General features: G+C 50.0%; 6 protein-coding genes across 6 annotated transcripts; 2 read left to right on the top strand and 4 right to left on the bottom strand.

Annotated features, from left to right (window-relative positions):
- On the bottom strand, positions 1-568 carry N7515_001453 (cell wall mannoprotein 1 family protein; the record flags this gene model as incomplete). The annotated part of the gene is made up of 2 exons (XM_056662197.1): positions 1-192; positions 245-568. 2 exons carry the CDS (start codon positions 566-568, stop codon positions 1-3), a joined length of 516 nt encoding a protein of 171 aa, XP_056524310.1.
- A 1,129-nt stretch (positions 569-1,697) lies between these two features.
- On the bottom strand, positions 1,698-2,296 carry N7515_001452 (SEC61-beta family protein; the record flags this gene model as incomplete). Its single annotated transcript, XM_056662196.1, has 2 exons — positions 1,698-2,150; positions 2,294-2,296. The coding sequence occupies 2 exons, from the start codon at positions 2,294-2,296 to the stop codon at positions 1,698-1,700; spliced, it is 456 nt and encodes a 151-aa protein (XP_056524309.1).
- Positions 2,297-3,218: 922 nt separating this feature from the next.
- N7515_001451 (uncharacterized protein) lies at positions 3,219-4,607 on the bottom strand (the record flags this gene model as incomplete). The annotated part of the gene is made up of 4 exons (XM_056662195.1): positions 3,219-3,506; positions 3,558-3,755; positions 3,815-4,247; positions 4,303-4,607. Coding segments are annotated over 4 exons (1,224 nt in total), but the record flags the coding sequence as incomplete, so codon positions are not given.
- Positions 4,608-6,094: 1,487 nt separating this feature from the next.
- On the top strand, positions 6,095-7,888 carry N7515_001450 (uncharacterized protein; the record flags this gene model as incomplete). Its single annotated transcript, XM_056662194.1, has 1 exon — positions 6,095-7,888. The coding sequence occupies one exon, from the start codon at positions 6,095-6,097 to the stop codon at positions 7,886-7,888; it is 1,794 nt and encodes a 597-aa protein (XP_056524307.1).
- Positions 7,889-9,506: 1,618 nt separating this feature from the next.
- Positions 9,507-11,171, top strand: N7515_001449 (cytochrome P450; the record flags this gene model as incomplete). Its single annotated transcript, XM_056662193.1, has 5 exons — positions 9,507-9,820; positions 9,897-10,095; positions 10,147-10,276; positions 10,327-10,957; positions 11,009-11,171. The coding sequence occupies 5 exons, from the start codon at positions 9,507-9,509 to the stop codon at positions 11,169-11,171; spliced, it is 1,437 nt and encodes a 478-aa protein (XP_056524306.1).
- Positions 11,172-11,272: 101 nt separating this feature from the next.
- On the bottom strand, positions 11,273-12,610 carry N7515_001448 (kinase-like protein; the record flags this gene model as incomplete). The annotated part of the gene is made up of 1 exon (XM_056662192.1): positions 11,273-12,610. One exon carries the CDS (start codon positions 12,608-12,610, stop codon positions 11,273-11,275), a length of 1,338 nt encoding a protein of 445 aa, XP_056524305.1.
- Between the last annotated feature and the right edge of the window lie 58 nt (positions 12,611-12,668).

Raw genomic sequence — 12,668 nt, 5'->3', positions numbered from 1 at the left:
CTAGTCCTTGAGAGCCTTTGCAGTTGCGTCAAACGCGGCGTTGACCTCGTCGATAGATCGCTGGACCATATCATGATGGTCAGGAGACATTTTAGTCCTCATAGCCGCCTCGAAATCATCTCTCTCTGTACGTAGATTGCCAATCAAACCGCGGGCGACGTAGCCAACGCCTGCCTTTTTGAAATCGGGGGCCTAGAACAGGGTTTAGCAAGTATTCCTCGAGGAAAGGATGCCACCAACTGACCCTCTTTTCTGTCACTTTCATAGCCGAGACAAGCTCGGGTTGCAATCTGTGGTAGGCATCAAGCACAGCAGGACCGTCATCGCCGTCAAAAGGATCGGATCCTTCAATGCCCCTTCTGGCATTTTCAGCACTCGTATGGGCTTTGTAGACTCGGTGTACGACAGGAACACTGGACAGGATGCCACCGCTCCAGTCTTCCAGTGCTTTGCGAGCTGCGATGACGTTCTCGGTGACTTCGTTGATCTCATCAACAGTCTTGCTGTTGAGAGCGAGGGTGGAGGTCGCGGACACGAGGAAAACGAGAAACTTGGTAAATAACATCATGGACCAACTATTTCTTGAACACTTGAAAGAAGCCTAAAGCAAGATTTATTCCCATGGGAAGGGTACGGGATAGGTGACCATATATCGTCTGCGCTGCTTCCAAACATAGGTAGTCTCACAGCCCTGGCATGCTGCAGTACAAAGGGTATGCATGCGGTCTCACGGCTGCAATGCATCCTCAAACTCGGAAATAAGCAAAGATTGCTTTGGAATGCACGGAAAAGATCGTCGACCAAATTTTCTTATTCTCACGAAAGGGATGCTGATCAAGTTGCGTATTTGAAATAACAAGTATCACAGTACTATATGTAGTTAACAAATGCAATTAATGTAACCCAAATCAAATGCACTGAGCGTCACCTGAGCTGACTGATCGACTGAAGATCGACTGCGCACGATCTGAGCAAAGCACATATCAGGTACGTTGGAAGGCTGCCTTGCGGAAATAGCCAAGGGTGCGCTTGGTGGGTACGAGTTCTTTGAGGATGCAGGTGGAGTGGGCTTGTCGTGTACTACTCTACCCGCATAGCCTAAGTGGTCGCTGGATCTGTGCTTTTCTCTTCCCAGAGACCGCATACATAGAGGATCTGATATTCAAGCCGGAGGCAGCTTATGACTGGTAGTATGAACTCAATGCCAGAACTATTTTCAGTCAAGTTTTTGTATTGTACAGACCAATGTCTAGATAGAATAACTACCACCGCGTCCGATGCAAGCTGTCACTGCCACGGCACATTACAGCGCATGACATCGCCAGAAAATGAGCCTGCAGCCAAAGAGGCAAGTCAAGGAGACAGAGTAGACAAGTTCTATCCGGTCTGACCTATACAGCAGATAGGTCGTTAGGTAACTCTCTCTTGCAACGCAAATAGAAACACCACACACATCAAAATGAAAACGAAAATGGAAACGGAATCACGCCAGCTGTTTCAGAATGCTTGATTTGATTCCAGCACCACACACGAGTAATGGCCCAAAGGCCACGGGGTATAGGAGAAGAAGGAGAGAAGGTAGGCGAGGCGGTAGTAGAGGGGAGGTATTCAAGGTCCAGGACCCACGCAGTCAACGCCCAGCATAAAAGCTATATATGCCAAAGTCCCCTGCATGGCTGAGGAAGTCGATCAGGTGCTTAAGCGGAGAACTTGCGGGTGATCTTGGCGATGACTAGATAGAAAGCGATTAGCAACCATTTCGACCACAATTCCCAGATATACATCTGGACCCGGAAAGCGAAGGCATTCTTACCGTGGAGACCAACAACCGAGAAAATGAAGCCCAAGCTCAGGACTAGCACAACAACGGGGTCAACGCGCAGGCCGGGGCTCTCATCGGTGTAGAGCTTGAGCATGGTGCCGGACGAGCCACCGGCGCCAGCGGAGCGGGTGGAGCTGGGACGGGCATTGCGCAGAGTCTCCTTGTGGTCGGCGGCGGCACGGCGGCGCATGGCAGCGCGAGGACCGCCGGGGGTAGAGGGCGAGGAGGGACGGCCGACGGCGGAGCCAGTGGCTGCAGCGGCGCCGGACTTTGAGTCAGGGCCGGACTCAGCGCCTGAGGTGAGAGGGGATGCTGGGCGGGCGGAGGCCTGGTTGATGCATTGTTAGCTATGGGAATGAGAAATCGGGTTGAGAATTCGCAATGGGGTTGTTGTATTGGTGGACGGGGGCAAGTTGGCTTGATCATCGGATGGGGTTGGATTGTGAGTCTGGGGTTGGAGGGTGGACTTACCATTGTGATTAATTGGGGAAATAAGGTAGGATAAAGACAAGGTATTAGAAGAAAGATGGAATTGGAGTTCAAGAAATGAAAAAGGAACGGAAAGGAGCTTGAGAGAGGGTCTGAAAGGGAGATTTGCGGAGTTGAGGCCACGATCGCGGTTTCCTGCGTGGTACTGTATTGGACTTGTTATCCCCGGCAATTGGGGGCAAGTTAGATGGTAATTACAAGTATTTTTAGTACCATCAGTCCACCAATCAAAACGACTCGGCGCACATGGCTGCAATAGTGGTAGTTTCAGTTGTGCATCTATTGACAGAATTTACGAAGTAATGGATGATTCGGCCTCGATCTAAAGAATTGTTAGGGAAGTTCATCATGCTTGACTCCTAAGCATAGCATACCTAGCAGAGAGAGCTGATCTTCTTCTCCCAATGGCACCACTATCTCTGAAAGATCTACGGAGTACATGTATGGAGTGCGCACCTCGCTTGAATGTATTCTATAAGAGCCACACCTGCTAGTTGAATGTAGATATCATCAAGCCTAGTCCATTCAATTAATAAGGAATACTAGCTCACATTCATCAAAAAAAGTATTGATGATTGTCATAAGACATGGAGAACACCTCCGGGAATCAAATCATCCAGATAACGCCGCGGTGCACTCGTGCAGGGGGTATGTATATGAACATGTAAAAAAGTCAAGGGAAGTAGAGTCACAGGAATTTTTGGAGGGTTCAGAGTCAGGAAAAATGGGGAGAGATGGTGCAACGGTGGATGAGATATCATATCGAGTCCACAGCGAAGAAAGCAAATGCGCAGAAATCAGGCTAAATTTCAAAAGTGTCGATACAGAGACATGAAGCTCACAGATGAGAAGATGAGACGCTTCGAAATTCAACGCTCACGGAAATTATAAAGTTTGTCGCATCGGATCAATCGATCATCATCCGTGACGGTACTTGGGTGAGGTTGGAAGTGAGCTCCGTATTCGTCTTTTCTGCCTCCTTATTCTTCTTCCGGTTGATGTGGGGCTTCAGACCGCGGTTGAAGTTGTGGACGCATATGCAGGCATTGATGATAGTGATCACAATCAGAACGATGGTAATGATGGCGAAGAAGGTCATCGATGGCCGAGCGGGCAGGTACCATGAGTATGTCTCCGGCGAGTACATGCGGAACAGCTTGAAGCAGAAGTAAGCCATGGCGGCGAAGAAGAGGAGCTAGAATAATCGTTAGAAAGTATATCAACACTACTGGTATTGGTCACTCACAATGATGATGATCATGCCCGTCGTGGTTTCTCGTCGCACGAACCAGGCACCACAAACCAGGATAATGATCGTCACAGGGATAGCAGCCACAGTGAGCGCAAACTCGGTGTCCATTTTGAGTGATGAGACCAAGACCAGGAACTGAACAGTGAAGCCCAGGAAGAAGAAGAAATCAAATTTCAAGAGAGCAATGTAGATCTGATTTGCGACCGGTTAGTCGTATCTCTGACACCCGGGGATTTGAACGAGAAACAAACCTGGTAGGTGAGATAGCGACGCTTCATTTGCAGATCGGCACTGATATGTTTGTAGATCGTCCAGGCGAACTCATCGTAGAGTTTGTATGCGACGAAGACCATCAAAAATGTTCCTAATGCCACAATACATGGAATGATGATCAAAAATGGCTCAGACTGAACCCAAACAATCGGATCAATCATATGCATGTAGGCCAACGTAGAGACTGCATCGCGAATCTGATTCACTTGAACAGCACCGTAGATCAGTAGGCCAACATTGCAAATGCACAGTCCAATGATCTGAATGGTGTTCTTCATGCGCAGCGCATCATAGACCAGCACCAGCTCATAGAGGAAACCGAAACCGTAGAGGGCGAGAAAAGTGGGGATCGTTTTCGAGGCGGGACTGTCGTTTGGGAGTTCTTGAATCTGAAAATTTGCGAAGATATAGCTATGCAGATAGACGGGTTAATGAAGTCCGAACTTGGCTGCAGTGGATTCCATACCATTCAAGACCCAGTGTGACGATTGTTTGGATGAGCGTCACGATGGCAAAGGACCATGTCCAATGAGTGTTTGGAACATACATCCTCGGGGTATGTGCTGCCGGTGCGACGTTGGAATATCCTTCTCGTGCGCGGAAACCTCCTGTTCTTCGTCGGAAGGCGGGATCGAATGACCCCCCTAAAAGAGACGCGCGCGACCCGTGGGAAGGAATCTTGCCGAGAGGCTCCGTAACGGAGCTCAGATTGTGGGAGTGGTGAGGGAAAGACACGGTGACGGTATGACCACCTGGCGGTGGCTTTTTTGGCTTTAAAAGTCAGGTGGGAGACACAAGCCCGACACGGGGGTTTGAAGGGCAGATTGAAATTAGAGGGTCGTGTGCTTTGGGGATTGGGCTTGGCAAAACAAGTCCTGTGTTTAGATGCAGGTCGACCACCACAGGGACATTCGGTTCTTCGGTAGATTGCTCGAACCAGTCGAAGCAAATCAGAGAGGGTTCTTTCTATCGAGGAATTTCACGTGTACGCAATATTTCCGAGTTGCCAGGCGGGGCGAAATGTCGGATGGACAGCGACCGTACAGTTGAGGGACCCTTAAAACCGAAGAAAGGGATTGTGGGAGATAAGGGAGAACGAGTGACAGAGAAAGCAGTGAAAGAAAGTGACTAGGGTTGTAGAAGTGAAGGAAAAGTCTAAGAGGAAGAGAAAGAGAGGAGGAAGAGTAAGGGCCACACACAGACACAGGTACGAGGTAACTATCTGGGGGAGTTGTCCGCATACCATGGGGCGGGTCACACATTACGCTCCATACGCAAATGGAGCGATAGACCAGCTCCTACGATTACTACGATGATTCTAGAGCAGTTTCTAGACCCGTGGAAATTGAAGCCACCACAGGTGACACTATGTATGGCTACATCTCAACGCCTTTTTCTCCTGAACCGGTCGTTGCGGTGGAGTAGCCCCCATCGACGTGGGACAGGTACAGAACCTTGTCGAGTCCAGATCATGTCCATTTTTTTTTTTTTCTCTTTTTCCCTTTCTAGGGAGTACACATTGAATATCTTTGTACTCTTTCAAATTTATTCTAACTCGTCTACTCTCTAAAGAATCCCCGATAACCCTATTCTTGCTTGTTCCTTTTTGAGCGGTTTCAACGGTTTCTATTGGGCTTACGAAAATAACCGGAAGCTAAAGCCTAACTAAATGCCACATTGACCTCGGAACAACTTAACCTGCGACAACCGCCTGGCCTAAGCCACATTGAGTCCCGTCCTCAGCAAAAAATGTGGAGAGACCATGAAACATAAGCTGCTGAATGCATGTAAGAATCAGAGATGGCTGGGAGCATACGGAATAATAGCCGCTATGTTGAACGTAATGGCCAACTGTATCTGTCTTGTGCCAGATCTCCCGAAGATTAGCACAAGGGGCCCAATTGTCAGTCTGACAACATTGGCCAAAACCACAATGATAGACTGATAGTCCAGCATGGTGGCTACTATTGGCCTCTGAAAAAGCAGCTGAAATGCCCTGCCAAAGTGGCAGGGCAGACTGATGTGGCTGAGGCGCTTTAGAGGTGGTCGGGTCCACGGCCCCTGAACTCGGCATCCGTGGTTCGCGTGTCTAACACTTACCTCAGCATGCTCAGACGGAACATGGTCATGTGACCCCACATGGCCAGCGAATCATGTTTAGTCTGAGCATGCTGAGGTAAGTCTAACACGCGAACCACGGATGCGACTCACTTGCGCACCTTATCACGAAGTCTCAAGTTCAACTCTACAATATCACTATGGCTTATACCAGTCCCCCCGCGCTCCCCCGGGAGCTCTGGGGCTACATTGAGTCGCATCTATCCAATGCCGACATCAAATCTTTGCGTCTGGCATGTAAGCAATTCAACAATGCAGTGTTTCTTCGACTCAATCGTGTTTTCTTATCCGCCAACCCCCTCAACATTGAGGTCTTCCGCAACATCGCATCACACGACACGTTCCGCCATCAGATCAACGAGATTATCTGGGATGAGGCGCGCTTGTCTCGGGGTCCAGCACGAACAGATGAAACTAATGAGGGACATGAATTGCTCTCGGACGAGGATGAACCCGATAATGACAGAGAATGGGTTGCGGGGTACCACACTCAATACAGAGAGGTGATTACCGGGCGCCATGAGTCTGAAGAGGATGAGTCTGAAGAGGATGAGTCTGAAGAGGATGAGTCTGAAGAGGATGAGTTTGAAGAGGATGAGTCTGAAGAGGATGATGGTCCTGGATGTCCTCGATGGTTCGAAAAGGTTTGTGGATTAAACTTTTACGTTCTAGAATCCCGGGAACGTCGTGATGTGGATGGGCCTGGCCGTATCGCGCGCTGGGAACAGGTGTTCGATCAGCCTTCCCTGAAGGAGCCCTGGCAACATTATCTGCGGTTGCTGCGTCAACAGAAGGATGTTCTTGCCTGCCAGACTGATTTGGAAGCGTTCGCGTTTGGCGTTAAGCGGTTTCCTGCCCTAAAGAGAGTTACCATCACACCTGCAGCCCACGGCAACCTCACCACCCCGCTTTACCCGACCCCTATGATTCGTGCTTTCCCGAAAGGCTTCAATTACCCCATTCCTCGTGGTTGGCTGTACCCTAGAGCCAACTTGGAGCCCGCTACTCCATATACGTGGAATCAATACCCAGAACTTAGAGATCGGTACCGCGGGTTCCGCACGGCAATGCGTGTCCTCGCCAACGCACCCAACTCTGTTTCTGAGCTGGTGATGACTTCTAACTCTATCCCTACGGGGATTAACTGCACAATCTTCGACGAGCCCTGCGAAGAGTACAATCATTTCGCTACCGTGCTTAAGAAGCCGGGCTTCCGCCGTCTGGATATTGCCTTGCTTCTCGGTGGTAGGCGTGAGGAGGACCGCGAAGTATGCTGGCGATCTCTGCTTAATGGGCGTCTGCGCCTGGCGCTCGGTGAAGCAAAAGAAACGGAAGAGTTCAGGCTGCATGCATCATTTGATATTATGACATTTGATGTTGGGTTCTATCCTGACGGAAAACCTCCCCCATTACAGAGCATTGTGCCTGTGGAACAATGGTCGAAACTGCGCCATTTCGAACTCGCCGGCTTTGCTATCTCACAGGGTGACTGTGTCTCTTTCCTCAAGACGTTACCAAAATCCGTTCGCTCCATTGAGCTCAGTATGCTGGAATTCTTCGGCGGAGGCTGGTATAGTATGCTGGAAGAAATCAAGCGAATGGTGTCGGAGAGCACGCTGTGGGGAGACCGGGATGCGGGATCAAGACCCAAGATTACGATCGGCGTTCCACTCGCGGACACCAGCCCTACATATGGACACGGTATATGGATTGAAAAGGAGGTAGAGGATTTCATCTACGGTGAAGGAGAAAATCCCTTTAGGAAGCATTCTCGCAACTCAATCCAATCCGGAGTTGGTGTGATGAGGGACGCATTGGAGCCCGATTTTGAACATCCATATCATGACTATATGTCCAATGGCGGGTACTTTGAGACAGATGAATATTTGCAAGAGAGATACCCCAATGAGGGATGCATTGGAGCCCGATTTTGAACATCCATATCATGACTATATGTCCAATGGCGGGTACTTTGAGACGGATGAATATTTGCAAGAGAGATACCCCAATGAATACTGATTTGCACATGTGCGGAAGAGTCAGCAGCCTTAACAGAGAAGCAACAGAGAGGAACTGGCTCCAGCGCGATCGGTCACCCGTGACCCGTCGTATGCTTACTGTGCACATTGTGTAGGACCTGCCGACGATACCCGTGGAATTTGGGTAGTCTGACAGTCGAGGTACCATGAAACGAAAGCTTTCATCAGCCAGCCTCCTCGGACCCACTGCAGTGCGAGCTGAGCCACAGCCGCAATTCCTCCATCCCATGAGACGTGTCACGGTGTCTCGCGTGGTCGCTTAGTAGGCCGGATCTTCCGGTAAGAGGGATGCCCCAAGGCCCCCAACAGTGGGGCAGATGGATAATACTAGTCGCCCCTTACATTTGTGAATCTGGGCCTCATCGGCCTGGACTCGTTCTACGGTGATGATGAGCTAGATCCAATCATACTGTGGGCATGAATGGACGACTTTTGCAAGGCACCTCTTGTCAAGATCTCCAACTTCTTCCAGCCCTGGCCGATCGGTTCCTTGATCAGGTCCGAAGCCAGATCCTGGGTGCCAGGAAGCCAATGGCCCCCTCTGTCAGGGGGTCGTGAGGATCACGACTGCAACTACGACAACTGCGGCCAGGCTCATAACCTGTTAAGATCTTCAACTTCTTGAACCACTATCATCACTCAGTACGATACACTTTGTACAGCCTTTTCATGATCTCTTTTACGTTGTAGATTTTAAGACCTCTACAACCACGGTGTATTCCCTTCTCAACTCTCGCATTCTCCATCACGGAAATCCCGGCTTCCGCCGCAGGTTCTGGCGGACCGGGACTCTGAAAGTCGATTCAAAGCCGGTCAAGGACGCTATCACCCCTCCCAGATTCTGCATTTGCTCCTCCGTTGCTATGAGGGTAGAACAATGCGAACAGCCGGGAAGATATAGTTAATCTGAGAGCTGGGCTTCGCATGAAGTAGTACCCCATTAGTCGTCCGGTTGAGGCGCCCACACAGCGGCAGCCATCAAGCCCGCCAAGGTGCACCATCCAATGTCCATGGGAATGGCCATGAGTCATGGCCTAGAGGTGCAAGGCATTGAATTAGTGTGAGGTCAGATCTCCAAGATCCTAGTTGTCATTAAAGGCAATCTGAAGTAGATGTTCCTGAGATCGGTGTCATCTCCTCAGACTTCCCTTTCTGGTTTTAGTCTGCAAATCTTCCCCGCACATTGATAGCGAGCCCATTTGGCTATCACAATGGATCACCAACATGTCTCTTATCTAATGAGAACTGCATAGCATGATAATGCCTGACAAGTCTTCGTTTTCCAATGCCGCTTTTTGCTCACTGAGTCTGAGCCCGTGCTGACATCTACCATCTAGGCTCTCACTGATCCTAAGCCTGAGCGCCCTCGTAAAGCGGCGGCGGGCTAGATACGAAAGGCCCCACCCGGCAGACATTATCGTGTCTGCGGAGACGTATAAGTAGCATATAGATAATGTGATTGTCTGTTTCCAATCCTTCGCTGCAAGCATTCACCTAAGTCGTCTGATACAACATGCTGTCTCTGTGGATCGGGGCTATTCTTCTTTGCGGATACCTTGTTTCCCGCGGGTTCACCTCACCCTTGTCTACAATCCCAGGCCCGTGGTATACTCGGTTCACAAGCCTGTGGCTTAAATTCAAAGAGTTCACGGCAAATCGCCGAGAGTATGTCCACCAGATGCACAAGATCTACGGCCCTGTCGTGCGCCTCGGCCCCAATGAAGTGTCCTTCACCAGCTTAGAAGCCATCAAAGAGATATATGCCTCCGGAGGCAGCGGGTACGACAAGACTGAGTACTATGATCTCTTCAGACAGTTCAAGACCAAGTAAGACTCTCCCTGGAAAGTTGATGCCAGGCCGCTAACGCATAGATCAGAACGATGTTTTCAACATTGTGTAAAGACGAGGTGAGGACCCCCCAAGGAAGATCCAACATGCGAAAGCTGACACCCAGCAGCATAGCAAGAGAAAACGCATCTTTGCCGAGAGATACGCCATGACCAATATCATGAAACCAAAACCTATGGCTGCTATCCACGAACGAGCCATGACATTTGTATCCAAGTGTGCTGAGGCTGGCCAGGGAAGTGTGAATGTCTACGTACGTTTGGAAGACCGCTCCAAATGCCAATATGACTTCTAACTCTCCTAGTCTTTGCTCCATTGTTACGCCCTGGACTGCGTAACGCATTTCATGTTCAGCCCCGGCGGACTCAAATCTCTGAACGTCGCCGAGGATTTCGAGATCATGCACGAATTGACTTATCACAACAGTCTCCAGAGTATGTACTAACTCTCTGGGGATCGGGCAACAATACTAACAGTTCAACAGAAAGTCTTCTGGAGTATTACCTCCCGCAGTTATCGCCATACTTCCCAACCTTCCTCCACCCGCGCAGCGCCCCAAAAGCAAACCAATACGTCCTGGACATGGCCGCGCAGAGCGAGCACGACAACCACTCGCTAATGGAAAAGCTCAAGCGCAAAGAAACAAATCTTCAACTCTTGCAAGCAGCTGCAGAATGCAAAGACCACATGGCTGCCGGCATCGACACAACAGGCGATGGCCTGTGCTTCTTAATGTGGGAGCTATCGCAGCCTCACAACGCCATGTTTCAGCGCCGCCTACACGAAGAACTAATTGCTGCACCGGCTGATGCACCCTTGGACAGCTACGTATACCTCGACGCAGTCATTAGAGAGGCACTGCGATGTGCACCGCCCATTCCGATGTCGCTGCCTCGCTATGTACCTGCTGGTGGAAGGGATATCGACGGGTTCTTCGTTCCCGAGCATACTATTGTCAGCTGCCAGCCATATTCGGTGCATCGGGTTAATGAGAGTGTGTTCCCCGAGCCTGGTCGGTTCAATCCTGACCGGTGGATTGATGAGGAGGGGGCTGCTGAGCGGAATAGGTTGTTCTTTTCTTTTGCTACGGGGGGAAGGGGGTGTACGGGGAAAAAGTAGGTTGATTTCGGCTTCCTGGCTGACTGGTGCTAATTGACATGGTTTAGTCTTGCGCTCGTCGAGATGAAGACTCTGCTTCGGGAGGTGTATTCTCGCTATAGGACGACGGTGGCTTCGGATATGACTGCTTCTATGGAGTTGGATGACCAGATTATCTCCTCGAGGCCTAAGGGACAGTGTTGCAAGCTGGTCTTTACGGCCGTCGAGTGAATCGTGATATTAGAAATATCGACTGTGTAGTTCTCAGGAACTATCAATAACAGAGGATGAGATCACGAGATCCTACATAACAAGTCCCAACCTTGAATAACTCATACATTATCTTGGATCTTGCCATATTCAGGCAGAGCCCATTTTCGCATCCATTCCGAGTCGAGAATTTGCTTAGTAGTAGGACGATCCTCGGGTCTGAATGAGAGCATCGGCCGTAGCATGTCAAAGAAAGCTTCCCTCTCCCTTGCATCAAACGGCGGTATGCCCCTATCTCGCCTAGGCTTTTGCACGCTATAGTCAAACCGATCGTCCAAAGAATGGAAAGCTCCGTCCTGGCGATTCGCTGGCTCGCCATTCTCAGTGAAGTCCAGTGTTCGCGCCTCCCATCTCCTCCACCATTCAGGTGGCAAAACACCAAGAATATCGACATGCTCGCGGGTTATGTAGTCCTCCGTCACGAACCACCATTCAAATATTGGCCGCTGAGATACGATATCCCATATGCTACAGGCGAGAGTCCAAATGTCCGATGGAAAAGACAGAGGGTCATTTGGCTCAAACCGCACCTCGGGGGGACGGATGACAAGGGGGGTGCGAGATTCGTGTTTCGGTTCTTCTGAGGGGAAAAAGGCTTCACCAAAGTCGGTAAGCAAGACCCTGGTATCTGAAAGCGTGATTTTCTCACTCGCTTTCCCTAACCATATGGGCACAATGCCGTGGGATGGAACACCAGGTGGAAGCGGATTGCCATCTAGACGAACAACCGGGTCTAGTTGCGGTGCTCCATATTTCTCATATAATTGTTCAAGTGAGAGCTGGTCAAAGTTGGGCGGAACTTTGAGAAGAATGTTACCGAGGTGGAGGTCTCCGTGAACCATTCCTTGGGCATGTATATAATCCACAGCAAGAACGAGTTGTGCAGCCAATGACCGGGCTACGTCAGGCTGGAATAAACGGATATATGAGCCATCTTTCACCCCAGAGAGGCTAGCACTCGCCAGCGCTGTAACGTAGCAAGAATGGTTGCCATTTGGGCCGTGAATGGTAAACCTATCTAGAATCGAAGGGACCATCTTCTTTCCTGGATGGTTGACTGGGAGACAATGAGGACGAGTGAGCGTGGAGATCATGTCTGCTTCCTTTGAATTTGCGTTTGCTATGCAAATCTTCACTGCAACGTATTTATTGCATTGTTCATCACGGGCCAGCCACGCAGTTGAGTAAGACCCATGTCCCAGCTTATGAACAACTCGATATCGACCGTGAAAGTGATCACCGATTTGAATGGGGTGATAGCCCCCTGGTCCATAGTTCTCAAATCTTTCGATTCCCTCAAGAGGCTCGTAGAGGACGCCAAAATCTTCGTTGGTCTCTGTTAATTTGATTGCGGTGAGAGTCAACGCGCAGCGAGATTGCTTATGAGGAAGCAATGGCATATGTCCCTTACGAAGGGCAGGATAAATGGCTGGGGAACATACATAACGCGGGCGCAAC

This window comes from Penicillium bovifimosum (assembly GCF_028826915.1).
Source record: "Penicillium bovifimosum strain IBT 22155 chromosome Unknown utg000002l_segment0_segment0, whole genome shotgun sequence".
NCBI classification, from domain to species: domain Eukaryota; kingdom Fungi; phylum Ascomycota; class Eurotiomycetes; order Eurotiales; family Aspergillaceae; genus Penicillium; species Penicillium bovifimosum.
Note: the sequence above shows the minus strand (reverse complement) of the source record. Positions and strands in the feature narration are given on the sequence as shown.